Below are 19308 nucleotides of genomic sequence, written 5' to 3' on the forward strand. Positions count from 1 at the left end.
ACACTCCCTCTGTGCCAGGCATTGTTGTAAGCACTTGAGATGTACTAACATATGATTTTCACAACCAACCCATGAAGTTGGTGCCATCTGAGTAGGGCACCACTGCTCTCTGTTGGACGGCACTACCCCTGGTCACTGGACGTCACTGCTGCCACTACTGCTGCTGCTGGGACCATCCTCAATGCACACATACACACACACTTCATGTTGTCCCCAGGGCTCTAGAACCCTTTCAGCCATGGAACAAATTTTAAACCATCTCAGAATGTTTTGCATCCCTCGCTTCCAATACAGTGCCTGGGGTGGGAACACCCAACTGGCTTCACTCACTGCACATCCATAACCCGGGTGCTCAGATTGCAAGAGAGCGAGTGTCTGGCATCTTCCTTTTGCATGATGATGGGACAGATCTCAAAAAGATAAGTGGTTTTAAAAAGCCAACATTATTCCAAAATATGTTCCTGTTGGATGTTAATATTGTAGGCAGTCGCAATCCTACATCTATTAAAGCAAATGGCAAATAATGTCATTTGAAAGTTTTTATATGAAAATTAAAGAATGTTGATACAAATAGTGATTTAAAGATTTTTAATATTTGATTGATTTTTTGCATTTCTGGTTTATAAAACAATAAACACAGCAACATCTGTTTGAATTTGACATTTTATAAATTCTGGAAATATGAAAACCAGATCAGCTTCTTCTCAACAATTCTGCTATATTGAGATGACGCCAATCATGATTCATTGCACATCTGCATTAAGTGACTCCATGCAATTAGGCCAAATCCATCTCAAAATTATATTTTATTAGTACACTCTTCAAGAACTTATTTCCTTCTTTGGTAACAGTTGCTTAATAAAGGTTTGTGAATTTGAATTTTTAATGCTTTCCTCTCAGTGCCATGCAATGAGACACTCCATAGTCATTGATTATAGAATGGATGATTCTATCACCTTCATGATATTTGAAGTGTTTACATTTGCCTTCCTTTCTAATGGATAAAAGGTATATTTTAGGCCAGGTGTGGTGGCTTAGGCCTGTAATCCCAGCACTTTTGGAGGCTGAGGCAGGCGGATCATTTGAAGTCAGGAGTTCGAGACTAGCCTGGCCAACATGGTGAAACCCCATCTCTACTAAAAATACAAAAAATAGGTGGGCGTGGTGGCTGGCACCTGTCATCCAGCTACTTGGGAGGCTGAGGCAGGAGAATTACTAGAACCTGGGAGGCAGAGGTTGCAATGAGCTGAGATCACTCCACTGCACTCCAGCCTGGGCAACTGGGTGAGACTCTGTCTCAAAAAAAAAAAAAAAGAAAATTAATTAATTTTAAAAGTTACACTTTAGCATTATTTTATGTCTTCATGGAAACTTGCATTGTGACATTTAACTATAATTTTTTTTTGAGTATTTCTAAACTGTGTTGTGAATTTCAGAATCTACCCAAAATAAAGAGAGATGACACCATCCTATTCACATATGAAGAATGCAATGCCATTTTTATGGATAACTGGGATAGTTACGTAATTTCAATGACATATTTTGCCGAGTCTGGCCTTAAGACCTGAAAAAACAGCAAATATTATTGACCTCTGAATATAGAAAAAAATGTATACAAGTTTTCAGTTAGTTTTGTGAAAATACCTATGACCATAAACAAAGTCAGGGTGTATACTGACCCTTTTACCTTTCCCACATTTTAAACGTTGAGACTCTTTCATAGTATTCTCCGTTGTTAGTAGGAAATAGTCAGTTTTTTGTCTTTGTTATTAAGTGGATATTAAAAATCTTTAGAAGAGAATATCAGTTGGTTTCCTGTGAAATGGCAACTCCGTCTGCTTCTTTTAGAGTTCATATGCATTTATAAAATTTATCATATGTATTTCTTTGGGCAGAGTACAGTAACAACAAATTAAATATTTCCTTTATCTTCCAGATCCTTTAAACCCAGATCAAGACTCTTCGAATCATTACCATGGCACCAGCAGTGGCTCTGTGGCGGCTGCTATTCTGGTTCCTTTCTTTGCTCTAATTTTATCAGGGTTTGCATTTTACCTCTACAAACACAGGTACTGCAGAAACACCATCTGTTTGAGAATGTTGTGGGTGTAAACTGTGGGTTTAAGTAATGGGCATGCTCTCGTGCTCACTTGCACATGTATTTTATATTACTATGCAATGCTCTTTTTTTAAAAAAAATCAACTTTTATTTCGAGTTCCGGGGTACATGTGCAGGATGTGCAGGTTTGTTACTTAGGTAAATGTAAGCCAGGGTGGTTTGCTGCACAGATCAACCCATCACTCTGTTATTAAGTCCAGCATCCATCAGCTGTTCAGTACATAATATGGATATTTCACTTAATTCTGGTTAAAATAAAACAAAAACTGTCATGATGTTATTTTTTAATAACTCATGAAATAGCCTCTTTAAATATGTGCTTTTTTATATTCACTTTTGAAATACACAATAGAGAGAATGTTGCTTCAAAGGTGTATTAGCTGCTTGTGCCTATGTCTTCAGTTCCCTATGGCTGGTAATGTTCCTTCTTTAAGAATATGACTCAGTGAACAACATTTCAGATGATATTTGCAAAATTAAAGATTGGCACATCTGTGTTAATTTTTCGGAAGAAAAAATACCTAACACAAGCCTGATGAGCCTTATCCTTGAATTTCTGCTCAGGACTAGTTTAAAATTTAGGAAATGTAGAAAGATATGCCACTACCTTATCCAGTAGGATGCCGTAATTAGAGAGCTTCTCTTCTTAAAGGGGTATGCACACAAATGTATCCTCTTTCACAGGTTCCTCTGGGTCGTATAATATCCTTATAGAGACACATATGTAGGAACTTATAATTCCTACAAATTTATTTTCACTTTTGACTGGCATCCACATTAACCCCAAGGAAAGGGTCTAGTCCATTAAAGCTGTTTTCCCTCAACTTGCCTGCAAAGATGCAAACTTTCATATAAGTCTGGGATTGTCTTGTCCTTTAAAAAGATAACCCCACATAATTATATATGCATATTTATACATCAATATAACTTCGGATTATATCTTAACTTTAAGACAATGTAGCATTGGGGGGTATATTCAACAAACACACCAGTTTTAGTCGTTAAACCTTAGAAACTTCCCTGTCAGTGTTGAGTAGTTGGGTGTCTCTGTGAAGGGTGTGCCTTGGAAAGAGATCTCAGATTACAGAGCCAGATATCAGGGAGACAGCACTTCTTTTTATGTAAACTTGATGCCTCCTCTGGGTCAGTGGGGAATCTGTCGTCATCACAACTGGACTCCCTCCCTTCCTAACACTGCACCAAGACCAAGAGGCTGCCCTGCATATTGAATATGAAGGAAGCTCTTCCCTCTCACAGCTCTCAAGAGGACGGCTATGAGGCCACCGTGACTTCTCAATCTGTTGGCTGTTTTAGTTCTCTACTTCTGTGCCATAGGAGCGAGGGATGGTGGAATTTTTGCAGAAGCAATGAAGCCCAGGGCTCATCTGCCGGCTGCACATCAATCCATTTTCTTCAAGTTCTCACCACCTGGTCAGGAAAGCACCAAGCCTGTAGCACTCTCTACACTGGCTTCTCAGGCTCTACAGAGATGAATATGTCTTAACGCGTTGGCTCTGTATTCCTCCAGAGAAACCCTGTTTCTGCTCATTTCTGAGTCTGTTGCTTGCCTGTGGGGAGTTGCTTCCTCAGAGCGCAAGGTCCTGACAGCCCTCTGCCGGGTGCAGCTGGCCGCCTGCACGTCAGAATCCAGCTGCAGCCAGTTCCACTCTGGGATTGCACTTCCCCAGACGTGAAGGGACTGTGGCAACTTGTGATCTGGACGGTTGGGTCAACATTTTAGCCAGGTCTTCACTTCATTAACGAGGGGCTGGATTTGTTTGCTATCAATTGCTGCTGGCGCATTTTCCAAGCTCAATGTCATGGACCTCTCCCCCTCCAAGGGCAGTTACAAGCTGCTGTTCTGCCGTTTTCTCAGGGCCACGTGCTATTTACTTCTCTTTCTTAATGAGCATGTGTAACGTAAGGAAATCTAGTAAATGGCTCGGCAGAAGTTTCTTGACACCCAGTGTCAAATGACGTTTTTGCGAGCAAGCTTATGTACATTAAATTTCTGTTTTTGCCACGTGGCACATTTTTCTTACCTGATTTCTTCTGGAATAAGGAAAGAATAAAAGGAGCCGGAGCAGACCAGACGTGATTCTGTCTGTTCAGTCTGAAAATCCTCTAATTCTCTAATCATAGATTGTAGGTAGGGGTTTTCTTTTAACCAGAAAATGTGATAATAGTTTAATAATGACTACAGTTCCTTTTTTATAAACAGATTCATTTTTAACTCAACAAAGACAAAATAAAAAATAACTTTTTGTGAATATTAGTAACGACAGTGAACTAAAAGCTTAAACTTGAAATTTAGTTTCATCATACCACCCTAAAGGCTAGGCATATGCCCTCAACCTTATTTCACAGAGTAGTAGAAAGTTTCATGACTTAACCAAGGCCGTGTAACTTATCAGTGATAAATAGACATCCAAAACAAAACCAATCAGATTCAGCCTTTGGGACCTTCCCAATTTCTCTGGGGCATTTGTAGGAAGCATAAATAAATCTTTGATCCCAGTTACCCAGGAGGCTGAGGTAGGAGGATCACCTGAGCCCAAGAGGTCAAGGCTGAAGTGAGTGGTGGTCGTGCCACTGCCCTCCAGCCTGGGCAACAGAGTGAGACCCTGTCTCAAAAAAAATTTTATTTAATTTTTGAAATCAATTCACTTTTTAAAACCCATTTTATACTCCCAATCACCAATTTAAGCAAATGAACTGACAGGTGTGCAGGTGTGGATGCCTTCCTTCTTTGCCAACGTCCTGGCTGTACTACTCCCTGCTCTGTAGATGTTGTCTCATGCACACAGTCCCAGCTGCTAAATCTCCAAATGAAACCAGGATTCTAATGATTTGTTTTCTGTTTTCCTTAGAACGAGACCAAAAGTTCAATACAATGGCTATGCTGGGCATGAAAACAGCAATGGACAAGCATCGTTTGAAAACCCCATGTATGATACAAACTTAAAACCCACAGAAGCCAAGGCTGTGAGGTTTGACACAACTCTGAACACAGTCTGTACAGTGGTATAGCCCTCAGTGCCCCAACAGGACTGATTCATAGCCATACCTCTGATGGACAAGCAGTGATTCCTTTGGTGCCATATACCGCTCTCCCTTCCACTCTGGCTTTACTGCAGCGATCTTCAACCTTGTGTACTGGCATACGTGCAGCGGGGATCTCTACTCAAATGCGCCAGAGTCTTCTGCGGATCCAACTACACGTGCGTTTTCATTCCGAAAGTGGGTTCTACATGCCTGGCTGCATCTGTTTGAAATCAAGGCACACTCCAGGAAGACTGCCGCGTCGCGCCGACACGTCGTACTCAATGCCTCAGACTTTCATATTTCTGTGTTGCTGGGATGCCTTTCAATGCAATCTTCTGGGCTCGTGGATATGTCCTTCGGGTGCGGTGACAAAATGGTAGCACCACAATATGTGTTCTCTCGTGTTGTTTTTCCTTTTTAAACCCCCATGGACACGAATACTCTGAAAAAAATAAAAAGCTTTCTGGAAGAAGACACCTTTCTGATAGAGGCGCACACCTACAAATGCTTCACTCTGTCCTTCCGAGACCTGACAAGCTTTGAGGACCTCACAACTCCCCTGTGTGTTCATCTCTAGGGATGTTTGCAAATTTCCCAGTCAGCTATTCTGTCGCAGAATGTTTAATGCACAATTTTTTTGGCACTAGTGTGTTATGAATGACTAAGATTCTGATAAAAAATAAATTATTTGCACAGGGTTTATACACACTATCCATTGTATATAAGCATTCTTTCATATTATCAAGCTAAACATTCCACCATCAGCTTAGTTGGAGTGTTAGGGAAAAGTACTCCTAGATATGGCACAGATTTTAAAACGAAATACAGTATTGAAGAGATGCATTTTATTATTGCTTCAATTAGCTCCATTTATGTGTTGAATTCATTGAAGAGGTCCAATGAGAATAAAACAGAAGCCTCCTTATTTCCCAGGTTTTCCTCCGTTAGTACCGTCCTCATCCAATTACCGTCTCTCTGATACTACTGAATAGCAGGGGGTTTGCAGAAATTTCTGTTTGCCATGTAAAACTGTGAATAGTAATTTATTTTAGATAGTCGATGAACTTGTGGGTTTTAGCTCACAATGCAGCCTTCCCTTTTGCAGTGTTTTTTTTTTTTTCTTTTACTGTGCCATTGATCTTTGACATTGCATTGAAAGACAATATGCCACAGTAGCACCTTGAACTCAGTGAAAATTGTTCAGGATCAAAATACTAAGTGTTCTTTTAGAGGGAAAGAAAAAGTACACACACTCTCCTCTCACGATGATATATTTTATACATTCATTTGTTATTTGTTTCATGCTTTATAATTCCAGATGGAAAGGTAATTTCAGTGACTTTTCAAGTTTAAATTCCATTATAGGTAGATGATAAGTTATGGTACAAATAAAATCAATAAGATCCCCAGGGTGAATAAAAATCAAAACATGAAGTAGAAGATGTGACCGTGAGGATGTTTATGTAACAAATTCAAAGTGAAAATCATGTTTATTTTTACTTATACTTGTTTGATAAAAATATTTTTCAAACGATAATACTTATTTTATTATTTGATATTTCCGTACCTATCCAATTGTGGCAAATTTTCTCTGTTTCACATTTTCGATTGGCATTGGTAATGGAAATGTCAGAATGTTCAAATTGGCCTTCACGTTGTCGGAGTGGACACATTCACACCTAGCTTTAAGACTGATTTATCTGTTGGTCCCCTGAAAGTTTCCATGTAGGACTTCCAATGTGAAAAAGGAAAAGCGGTCGGGAAAATGGGGCATTCTTTGGAGAGTCATGCGTTTTGGTTTGGACATTTCTGTAGAGCTCGGCTCCCAGTGTTGTGTTCCTCGGTGGAAAGGGTCTCTGCTGTTTGGGGACTCACTGGCCTCTCCTAGGGACTCCTTTGTCTTGTGAACCCCACCCTGTTGGATTCTGTATCATTACGCTGAATTCTCTGCACAGTTTTCCCTGGCCAACCTGCCCATATCCTTGGAGATTTGCTTTGCCAATGGGAATCCTTACGTTGCTCTTTCACAGTAGACGGGACGAGGTCAGCGGGAGTCGTGCTCCTAACACACACATTGAAGGAAACAGAAGATTGAAAGTGTGAGGAGGCTCGTGTGCAAGGGAGAACAGGGTTACTATACATATTAGTGTATATATATACATACTATATATATATATATATATTGTACATATCTAAGTTTGAGTCATTCAAACTAGGTGCAAAATGCTGACTTCAGAGTCTGAATTAATGTCTCTGTTCCCACATCCCTGACCTGCTTCCTGGTCAACGATGCTATGAAATCCTGAAATGACAGGACATACATACATACAAGAAACCACATATCAGATTAGATATGATTTTCCTTTGTGTGCAAAGTCAAACTGTCCTAGGGTTGCCAGTTTGAAGCATGTTATTTAAATGAAAAAAAAAAATCAGTGAAATTCTCTTGTGAGAGTTCTGGCTAGTTTCTTCCTAGGGGTGTGTGCAGTGTTGAACGGAGGCTCCGCAAGGTGTTGGAGGATCTCATTTTAGGGCAGTCAGGAGCTGTGCTTGCTGAGTTAGGTCTAGAAGACTCTTCCCTGAAGGCGACGGGAACACGCGTGAGGGACACGACCACACGCTAACACAGGACACGTGCTTCAGAGCTGTTTAAAACTGCTGCTTGTTTTACACACACATCTTGCCTTTTTTCAGGCTAGCTGCAATAATTTTTTTCTTCTGTAAAATATTTTGTAAACAACAACAAAAAGCTATTATAAAAAGGGGGTAAAAAAAGAACGCTGGCATTATGATCAGGAAAACCCATTGTCATCGCCGACCCTCCCTCCCGTCCCACCACACGCTGCTGTCACGACGTAGGTGCGAAAGACCTTTTTGTACAGAGATATATTTTTTATGAAGAATTTGTAAAATTATTAAATATGCTGTAATTTTTTGATTAATGTAGGTACATTGTTAAAAAATAAATGTTTTTACAATACAGAACTGTAATTTTCCCAATAATGTAAAATGTACCATCTCTAGCTGATTTTCAGTTCCAATCCTATTACACATGTATTAATATTAAAGTGACCTGTTAAAATGAACAGTATCTTTTTTTGTCAAAAAAATTATAAAGAGGGTGTAATATAGCCTGTGCAATGCCACCAATCTTTAAAGCAAATCAGAGTTCTAATTAAATATTTAATTTTAGATTTCTATTTTTGTGTGTGAATTTATTTTCACTTTAATATGCGCACCTGAGTCCCTTGCAGGAGAGGGAAAGAATGAGAGTCTTCATAATGAGCCTTTATGGTATTCAAAATGAAGCTCCGTATTTTTCCCACGACATTCACATCATCGTCATGATTAATCAATAGCACATTTAGCAGGAACCACGAGACACAGAATACTAACGTTGAAGCTGACAGATTTCTTGATGGTTTGCATTAAAAATGGTAAGAACACTTGGTTTCCTTCAAACCAGAACCTATGTTTTTTATGATTTCTTTTCAATTTGGGAGCTTTGTTTGTAAACGTTCACCACACTAAAAAAAATGACATGAAAGAGAATTATAGAGCTACTTAACAGAGTATTCCAAATATCACACTTAAAGAAGGCTCCAAAAAATCATACAGCTTTTAAAATTCAGAACCAGCCGTCCCCCTTTCATTTCTGGGCTGAGAGAAAACACAAAGTTTTACAAGTCCTTGGTGGCCCGTCACGCTGAATGTCTTGCAGTTCAATGGAATGATACAGTAATTTCTCTGAGAGTCAAGTTATTACAGAATGAAAAATGACCAATAATATTTTTAAAATAGCCCTACGGGGGCTTCACAGTGACCAAGTTTTGATGTCCAACTTGCAATCTGAGTCTTGCTGGCCAGCAACTGCATTTAGGTGCCATTTATTAAGGAAATACCGAGTGCGAGACACTGCACTCTGTGACTAGCAGACGTTGCAAAACCCCACGATCCAACCAAGTGGGTTTTACCACTTTCATAATTTCGATGAAGAAGCAGAAAGTTAAGTAAGTTAGTTGATTTACCAAACGACGCACAGATAGGCAGAGCTGATATTACAGGTCAGGTTTCTCTTGCTTCAACTTTCTTATTTTTCAAGAAACCATCACATTATGAAATACATCCAATATTTCCTTTCTTATCCAATTTTTTTTCTGAATTTTTCTGTCATTCTACCTGTGAATCTTCTTTTGCTTCATTGAGTAAATAATTACCAAAGCTAAGAATTCAAAGGGAAATAATTACTAATTTCCACATTCCACAGAATGCTCATGCATAAAACACCCTCGTGAGTTATTAACATATTGAGTTGTAGCTTTCTGGAGCAGCAAGAAAGTAGTGATCCCACATTGCGTTCCACGCTATGGTTCTTTAAAAGAACAAATAAAATCTGTCTTGCTCTGTGCCTTGGTTGTAGTGCTTTCCTAAAATTATGCGAGTGCTATAATTATTTGATGTACTAAAGGATGCAGAATAAGCGAGGGTGTTACCATCCACAGCATGGACATCTGTGGCTATTGAAACCCAGTTTGCCTCTTCTCCTGTGGGAATGGCACCTGGAGGCCCCCTGGGAGTCACTGCTCCTGATGACAATCAGCTTTAATGAGCATTGGTCACAATTCCTCGATTGTCCCGGAATGGGCGTGGGGGAAGCACCCTCCTGTGGTTGAGCTGGGGCTGACTCCTCTCCCAGGAATCGGGGCCTGACCTGCAGGGTCAGGTACATTTGGCTGAATTTACCCACAGACCCTCAACCCACCCCCTGCCAGGACGTCAGTCTTTCATTCCACAGGGCCACTTGCATTCCCACGACCAGGTCACCGGCCTTTTCTCTTAATTCTGGGAGCAACCCCATATCTTTCTATAAAATTCTTTTTTTTTTCTTCAAGTTATCCAGGCTTAGTTACTGTTGCTTGCAGTTAAGGAACTAGACAGCCATACTTAACACGTAGATTGAGAAAGAACCTCAGAGATTCATCCCGACTCACAAAGCTTCTGTATGGCCAACAACTGGGGCTGCATGCTTCAAATCCACTGCCCTGCCAGCGTGAAATACCATCCTAGCTTTGCTGTCTCTGAATGATATAATGACAAATTACTAGGCCTAAATGACAGTCACAACTGCTCAGATGGCTGAGAGAGTTACTAACAGCCTCCTTTGCTGCATTTAATCAAAACCCTTTAGAGGGTTGAATGAGTCCAGGTGCATGTCCCCAACCAGAAGGCTTGGAAGCCAGTGGCTTTCAACAAGCTTCATGTTCTTTAGAGGATGACAGACACCCACTATTCACTGCTTTTCATGACTAAAATATCTTGGGCTAAAGGGTAGCAAGAATTGTTTTGCAACACTGCTTAGAAGGCCTGTTGGTTTGCTTGTTTTAAGGTGTTATTCTTTTGTGGATATCACAGCAACTTTTAGTTTATCAGAAAATTTCTAAAGGGAAAGTGCAAGACGACTCACTGTGCCATTTTTTTCAGGCTGTGTGGACTCCGTAGTCCATAGGATTATGTATAAATGAAGCATTTAATTGGGGCTGGGCGTGCTGGCTCATACCTGTATTCCTAGCACTTTGGGAGGCTGAGGCGGGAGGATTGCTTGAGCCCAGGAGTTCACGACCAGCCTGGGAAACACAGGGAGACCTTGTTTCTGCAAAAAAAAAAAAAGGAAAAAAAATTAGGCTATCATGATGGCATGTGCCGTCGTGGTGAAATGCATATGTTTTCCCAAAATCTTAGGAGGCTGAAGTGGGAGGATCACTTGAGCAGGGAGGTCAAGGCCGCAGTGAGCTGAGATCCCGCCACTCCACTCCAACCTGAGTGACAGAGGGAGACCCTGTCTAAAAAATATACAAAAATGTACTTAACTGGAAAGGATAAGACTTATGCCAAGGGAATTACCTGACATTTGTTCCCACTATTAGTGTGTTCAATGATTTCTGAGCATTAAAAAGCCATCCTGCATCTGGAGTTCTGGTGCAGCCCAGGACAGGACTGCCCGTCTGTATCAGGTCCTGACTGCGTTGGCGGTGTATTCCAAGCTTTGTGCATGGGGTGGAGCTCTGGTTTCGATGCTGTCATGATAGACTTTGGTGTTCAGTTCTGGCCAACCTTCCTGTCCTGGCACGTGTAGGTCAATAAGCACAAGCTTTCTGGTAAAGTTGGTGAATCTCAATTCTCTACAAAAGCATGGGTCAATCTATCTGTATTTTGGACAAGTACATTGGAGCTGCATGTATTAATACATATAAATCCCCAAAACATGCAACTTAAGGAAAACAAAGTTGCAAAAGAATGTGGACAGTATAGATCCACTTATCAAAATGATTAAAAATCACATTGTGTGTTGCAAAGGGATGCAAATATATGTAATCCAATAATTAGAAATGCACAGAATGAAATAACGTCATATTCAGATTAGCAATGACTCCTAAGGTGAGAGAATGAGTAATGGATCTGAATGGTGTTACGTGGAGATCTTCCGAGTTGTCTGAAATGGAAACTTGGGAAAGTTACGTAGATGTCCATTAGGACATTTCTTAGATGTCCAACTAAGAAAGTCCATTTAAGATGGATAGGATAGTATTGTCTACCTCATAGGGTTACAGAGAAAGCAATGTGCACCAGAACATAATTTGAGCATTTCACAACTATTTTCACATTCTATTACCCAGTTTCTGTCTTTCTCCTCTTTATGTATCTATCATCTATCTATTTATCATCATATCATCTATCTTCTGTCCATCACCTATCATTTGTCTATTTTTCTATCATCCTTCTCCTATTGTTTATCTATGCATCTATCAGTTATCTATCTACTTTATTTATCTGAAATACAATCTGAAGAAAGTACAAAAAAGTTTTAACTTTTACAAGTTGTACTAGTACCTACATGTTGATTTTTTTAATTTCCATGGGTTATTAGGGGACAAGTGATATCAGGTTACATGAATAACTCTTTAGTGGTGATTTGTGAGATTTTGGTGCACCCATCACCCAAGCAGTATATATTGCGCTTCATTTGTAGCCTTTTATCCCTCACCCCCTTTCCACACCTTCCCCCTGAGCCCCCAAAGTCCAATGTGTCATTCTTATGCATTTGTATCCTCATAGCTTAGCTCCCATTTATGAATGAGAACATACGATATTTGATTTTTCACTCCTGAGTTAACCCACTTAGAATAAGAATCTCCAATCTCATCCAGGTCGCTGCAAATGCCATTAATTCATTCCTTTTTATAGTTGAGTAGTATACCATCATTCATATATATATGTATTCACAGTTTCTTTATCCACTCATTGATTGATGGACATTTGGGTTGGTTCCACATTTTTGCAATTGTAAATTGTGCTGCTATAAACGTGTGTGTAAGTAACTTTTTCGTGTAATAACTTATTTTCCTCTGGGTAGATGCCCAGTAGCGGGATTTCTAGATCAAATGGTCGATCTACTTTTAGTTCTTTAAGGAATCTCCACACTGTCTTCCACAGTGGTTGTACTAGTTTACATTCCCATCAGCAGTGTAGAAGTGTTCCCTGTTCACCGAATTCACGCCAACATCTACTATTTTTTTTTTTTTTTTACTTTTTTTTTATTATGTCCATTCTGGCAGGAGTAAGGTGGTATCACATTGTGGTTTTGATTTGTACTTCCCTAATCGTATGTTGATTTTTTTGTACTCTGTGCCATAATTTATATTTGAAATACATTATATTTTAAATTATGAAATAGTGAGCATTGAAGTCGTTTGGGGTTTTTTGTTTGTTTTGTTCTCATTTTTTTTTTTTTTTTTTTTTGAGACAGGATCTTGCTCTGTCACCCAGGCTGGAGTGCAGTGGACCCATCGTAGTTCACTACAGCCTCAATACCCTGGGCTTAAGCCATCCTCTTCCCTCAGATTTCCCAGTACTTGAGACTGCAGTCCTGCCGCCATGCCAGGCTAATTTCTGTATTTTTTGTAGAGACAAAGTCTTGCCATGTTGTCCAGGTTGGTCTGGAATTCTTGGGCTCAAGTGATCCACCCTCCTTGGCTTCTCAAAGCGCTGGGCTTACAGGTATGAGCCACCGTACCTAGCCTGAAGTTTTTAATCCCTTGCTCGACGTCCTCCTATCTCTGAGGCCTCGGATGATCATGGAACCATTCTTGGATCACAATTTCCCAAGCTGCAAGTTGGAGATATCAATATCTGGTTTTATTTGCAAAGCCTTTGCCCTTTGTAAATAATGTTGGCTCGTGAATATTTGGTGAAAATCATCGGAAATGATTCATGTTTTAGCGTAGCTTGACAATAACACCTCTGACTGCAGCCCCTTTCTTCTCCTCTAAGCTGTGCTTTTTTCTATCCTATGTCAGACACATTATGCATGAATACAAATAAAATTAAAGCCTGTGTTGAAAAAAAAGTGGGACCTGAGTCAGTGGTAGAGTCTCATGAAGTTCTCCCTAAAGAAGCCTTCTGTGATATAAGAAAATGAAACTGCCGTGCAAGACGATATAATTAGAAATAATTTGAGGCCGGGCGCGGTGGCTCATGCCTGTAATCCTAGGACTTTGGGAGGCCGAGGAGGGCGGATCACGAGGTTAGGAGATCGAGACCATCCTAGCTAACACAGTGAAACCCCGTCTCTACTAAAAATACAATTAGCCGTGCTTGGTGGCAGGTGCTTGTAGTCCCAGCTACTCGGAGGCTGAGGCAGGAGAATGGCGTGAACCTGGGAGGTGGAGCTTGCAGTGAGCCAAGATTGCGCCGCTGCACTCCAGCCTGGCTGACAGAGCAAGACTCCATCTCAAAAAAAAAAAAAAAAAGGAAAAAAAAGAAATAATTTGCTTACCCACAAGGATTTGGCTAAACAACAGAAAAATAAATCAGAAAATAGTACTTTTGAATGTAACGCAGGTAAATTCAGGAAGCCTCAAAGTCTAAGGTTTCATTTACATTTTTTGACAAGATCATTGAATTGTAAAGAACCAAATGTCAGAGAAAGACAACCACTTATTTTATCTCTAAAAAAAAAGTGTAGTGAGAACACAATCTTAGAATAAAGAAGTCCTTCTTAATTTGAATGTACCTCTGTTAAAACTTATCCCATATCTTCTTCCTCCATTTTTGTGTCTGGGGAAAAATTTTCCATCCTAATCAAGGCCCGTTAATCAACATAAGGGGAACTGCTGCTGAGGCCAGACTTCAGCTCTGATTTTCCTGAATCTGGGAGTTTTCCCAAAATTTAATTTGCAAACTTGTAGTAGAGTACACATTTTGTTGTCTCAAAGATTTTAATTCGTTAGTTCCCTTTGTACTATAAGTTAATTCCTGTTGTTCACCTTGTTACTTATTGTCACATAATGTATTCCTCCATTAAATCAGACATTTATGAAGTCATTCTTTGCTTATTGCTTTCAGACAAAAAGTCAAAAGTCTCCACTCATCTGAAGATGGCTTATAAACTTTCTATGAAGTTCCACAGTCACTCAATATTTTATAGTATTGTCATTATTATTATCTTAAGTTCTGAGTAATTTCTCAGCATATAAGAGACATGAAAAGATGGATTACATTATATGATGTGTATTGGAGTTGGGAAGGTTAAGAGTCAGCAGGACCAACACATAAGGTATTGCTGTATTCCAAGATTAGCTTATTGCACATAAGAAATTGGATAACTCTGAATAGAAATGAAAACAGGGGCTCTTGCAGGCATGCACAGGCTCACCTGTGCACACACACACTCCTGTATCACTCAGGGAATCAGCTCCACGTTCCTCGTCCTTGTCCCACAACCTCCACACCTTCATCTCCTTACTGTTTCCTGTTTCTCCGTTATTCTCTAAAAGGTGTCCTATCTTTGGGATAGAAATCATGTTGGTAGTAATAAAATTTTGGACTTAAATCCTCTTTGTGCCACACACTAGCTTAATAATTTAGGGGAAATTGCATATTACTCTAACCATTAATACTCTCCTATTAAAATGGGAGATAACCATGCACTCCATTCATGGCTATCATGAGGATTAAATGTGACTACACAGAATTCACAAACACTATTTGGAACATACAAATCGGTACAATTTCTTTGGGGGATAATTTGACAAATTTATTTTTAAAAATAGCTGTGTGTTAGGTTAGACCAACTTGGAATAACAAATAGATTCACAGACTATTGCTCAGTAAGAAGGAAGTCTGTTTCTTAATCACCCAGGAGTTTAGGAAGAGTGTTCAGCTTGGCGTGCTGAATTTCTTTCAGGCCATTCGGATCCCCAGGATAATAGCAGGGTAGGCACCTTCAGAACATTTTTTGAAAATATCTGCATAGGAGAAAGAGAATAGAGTTGTGTGCAAGGGAGGATTTTAAGGAGCAAAACAGGAAGTAGAAAAAGCACCCCCCGCCACATTCCTTCGGAGATTCTACCATCTTTGGTAGATAACATATTTTGGAGATTCTACCATTTTTGGTCATATGACATTTCTCAGTCTCCCTTGCAATTAGCCATCAGATCACAACTAATGAGGCCAGGCGCAGTGGCTCACGCTTGTAATCCCAGCACTTTGGGAGGCCGAGGCGGGTGGATCACGAGGTCAGGAGATCGAGACCACGATGAAACCCCGTCTCTACTAAAAATACAAAAAAATTAGCCGGGCGTGGTGGCGGGCGCCTGTAGTCCCAGCTACTCGGAGAGGCTGAGGCAGGAGAATGGCGTGAACCCAGGAGACAGAACTTGCAGTGAGCCGAGATTGCGCCACTGCGCTCCAGCCTGGGTGACAGAGCGAGACTCCGTCTCAAAAAAAAAAAAAAAACAGATCACAACTAATGGCAGGGGACACTGAGAAACGTCATTCAACCAAAGACAGCAGAATGGAGTTTTGCAGACATCTTGCTATGTCTGCCACAACCACCTACAGAAATAAAGACACATGTAAGTGAAGATATCTGTACAAGAAAAAGCGCTTCCAATTTATTCTAGCAAAATAATAGAAACAAAGTAAATATCCACCAACAGGTGACCAGTGAAGTAAATTACTGTGAGCTTATAAAATGAATTATTATGAAGCCATGAGGAAGAATGAGTAGATATTTGTAGGCTCTTTAGCACAAATTACTGTAAACTGAAACAAACGCAGGGTACAAAACCATGTCTGTACTATACCCACATTATATATGTACATATAATAGGATACTTTATCTTAAGTGTAATGCATATGAATTTTTTTCTTTTTCTTTTCTTTCTTTTTTTTTTTTTTTTTTACACAGGGTCTAATCTGCTGCCCAGGCTAGAGTACGGTGGCACAATCTCTGCTCCCTGCAACCTCCACCTCCTGGGTTCAAGTGATTCTCCTGCCTTAGCCTCCCAAGTAGCTGGGATTACAGGCACCCGCCACCACGCCTGGCTAATTTTTGTAATTTTAGTAGACGTGGGATTTCACCATGTTGGTCAGGCTGTTCTTGAACTCCTGACCTCAAGTGATCCACCCACCTCGGCCTCCCAAAGTGCTGGGATTACAGGCGTGAGCCACTGTGCCTGGCCCGCATATGAAATTTATGTAAAAATATGACCCTTTGTGTGATTTCTATTTGATGGACAAACCAAATCCCAGGAGGATACATTATGAAGCAGTAAAACCAGTCTGGTGGCTTCCACTTCATCATTGTGGTTTTTTTAGCCAGAATTTTCCAAAGGAACAGAGCCAATAGGGCAAATAAAAAGAGATTCATGATGAGGAATTCACTCACAGGATCACAGCGTCTAAGTCACATAAAGTGCCATTTGCAAAGTGTAAACCTGGGGAAGCTGCAGGTGTCATTCAGCGTGAATCCAAAGTTCTGAGAACCAGGGGCATTGATGGTGTAAGCCCTAGTTCGAGGCAGGAGAGGAGCGACCTCTCAGCAGAAGCAGTTAAGCAGCATGAAAATACAGGCTTTCTCTGCTTTCCACTCTCCGCAGGCTCTCCCAGGATTGGATGAGGCCCACCCACACTGGGGAGCGACATTTGCTTAATTCACTCTGCCCATTCCAACGCTAATCTGTAGTGGAAACACCCTCACAGGCGCACCCAGAATGGTGTTTAACCAACTAATTGAGCACCCGTCAGCCCAGTCTACTTAACTCGTATAATTCACCAATCACAATCATCTACCTAAAAGTATATAAGAGAAAGTTAAATATTCATTATGGGTTGCAGAGACTTGCGAGTGAGGAATCTTTCAAGAGGTTTCTATGCATTTTTTCAGTTGGATCAAGGGTGCTTCTCCTCAAACTTGGACACAGTGGGAGCAGATTCCTGGAAACACCATATTCCTTGGTATTTGTGATGTGCAGACTGGTACTTTCTGGCCATCTAGAAAGGTCTCGATGTCTGTCTGGCTGCACTGGCCTGAGAGGGCAGAGAGGAGAATGAGAGGGCTTGCCCTGCTCTGAGTGAGTGATTCGGCAAAGGTGCACATCTCCCATGCAGCCCAAAGGGACCCAGCTTCTGGGCACAGCTGTGGGATCATTTGACAAGGACCCACCCAGGAGGGCTTCCTGGGGCAAAACAACCTCAGCAGGAAGAGCTGCATGGCTTGGTGTGGATGCAAGACTGAGGAAAGGCATTGCAACAGAACAGGATGTCCAGCACCAGGCTCCTGCAGGTGGAGGTCCTAGTGGAACAATCTGGGAGGAATTCAGGAAAGGATCCTGGAAATAAAAAGTGCATAACTGTCGTCTCTGCCGATGGACTCCCCACACCAGATTACAGCCACATCTGTTTCCCACACTGGAGAGATGAATGAGGTCTGCTGAAATGGAGTGAAAATCTGCAATTTTGATGTTAGAATACACTGAACTTTGCGTGCTCATCTATGAGTGCCCAAAATAGTTTTTTATTTCCCCAAATGGAATGGAAAACCTTTAGCCTCTCTCCAGGATGGGCAAGTTCTACAAAGCTGAATGTATCTATTTTCTAGGGATGCGTTCACAAAATACCACAAAGGAGGCATGAACAACAGAAACCTATTGTCGTACAGTTCTGGAGGGTGGAAGTCTCATACCAAGGTGCCAGAGGGTTGGTTCCTTCCAGGAACTATGAGGGAGAACCTGTTTCAGTCCTCTCTCCTAGACTCTGGTGGCTTGCTGGCAACTCTAACCTTCCTGGGCTTATGGAAGCATCACTCATCTTTTCTCTCGTCTTCACCTGGTGTTCTCCCTGTGTGTGTGGGTGTCCAAATGCCCCCTTTTCACAAAGACACTATTCAACTTGCATTAACGGTCACCCAATAACTTCATCTTAACTATTATCATCTGCCATGACCCTATCTCCAAATAAAATCACATAGGAGGTACTGGGGTTAGGACCTCAATATGTGGATTTGGGGGGAGGTGTGTTAGTCCTTTCTCATGCTGCTGATAAAGACATCAGGAAAGAGGTTTAAAGAACTCACAGTTCCACATGGCTGGGGAGGGCTCACAATCATGGCAGAAGGCAGAGGAGGAGAAAAGCACATCTTACATGGCAGTAGGCAAGAGGAAGTGTGTGCAGGAACTCCCATTTATAAAACCATCAGATCTCATGAGACTTATTCACTACCACAAGAATAGCATGGGAAAGACCCGCCCCCATGATTCATTTACCTCCCACTGGGTCTCTCCCACAACATGGGGGAATTATGGGAGCTACAATTCCAGATGAGATTTGGGTGGGGACACATCCAACCGTATCAGGTGGACAACCTGTAACACCAGATTAAAGGGGACCACTCTTAAGAAGGGATAAAATGAATTCTGCTTGCAATCCTGAGTCATCCTACTATGAGAAATCAGTATTTTATGGAAAGATGCACACCTCTAAGGATACTTACGCACTGCGAAATGCGAGAGGTATTTCAGGAAGGACTCGGGAGAAATAGTCAGCAATAGTCAACACTGGAAACGAGTATTAAGTGTGAGAACACATAGGTTTCCTACTGAATCCCTTTGTTCTACTTGATCATTTGAAGGCACGCATATGTTTTCAGTGTAAAACACAAAATAGTGGAGCAAAGAGAGAACATGTTCACTTCCTCCAACCCCTACAGGCGCTCAAAACGTACCAATGCCCCGTCCTCCTCCCCACAGGCATCTCACCGAAACCCCCTACAGGTGCTCAAAAACTACCAATGCCCCATCCTCCTC

The 19308-nt window shown here is 41.0% G+C and overlaps 1 protein-coding gene and 1 long non-coding RNA gene across 2 annotated transcripts in view; one reads left to right on the forward strand and one right to left on the reverse strand.

Moving 5' to 3' along the window:
• Positions 1-9295, forward strand: part of CSMD1 (CUB and Sushi multiple domains 1) — a 2040038-nt gene extending 2030743 nt beyond the window's left edge. Inside the window, exons 70-71 of the mRNA XM_032158987.2 lie at positions 1937-2069; positions 4990-9295. Of these exons, the coding sequence (XP_032014878.1) occupies positions 1937-2069; positions 4990-5149 (293 nt within the window). The 3' untranslated portion in view covers positions 5150-9295. The remainder of the gene's footprint in view (positions 1-1936; positions 2070-4989) is intronic.
• Positions 9296-15247: 5952 nt separating this feature from the next.
• Positions 15248-19308, reverse strand: part of LOC131384077 (uncharacterized) — a 4897-nt gene continuing 836 nt past the window's right edge. The window contains exons 2-5 of the long non-coding RNA XR_009214575.1: positions 18996-19059; positions 17698-17835; positions 17297-17533; positions 15248-15468 (exon numbers count right to left, since the gene is read on the reverse strand). This is a non-coding gene — a long non-coding RNA (uncharacterized LOC131384077). The remainder of the gene's footprint in view (positions 15469-17296; positions 17534-17697; positions 17836-18995; positions 19060-19308) is intronic.

Source organism: Hylobates moloch, unplaced genomic scaffold (assembly GCF_009828535.3).
Source record: "Hylobates moloch isolate HMO894 unplaced genomic scaffold, HMol_V3 SCAFFOLD_8, whole genome shotgun sequence".
NCBI lineage: Eukaryota > Metazoa > Chordata > Mammalia > Primates > Hylobatidae > Hylobates > Hylobates moloch.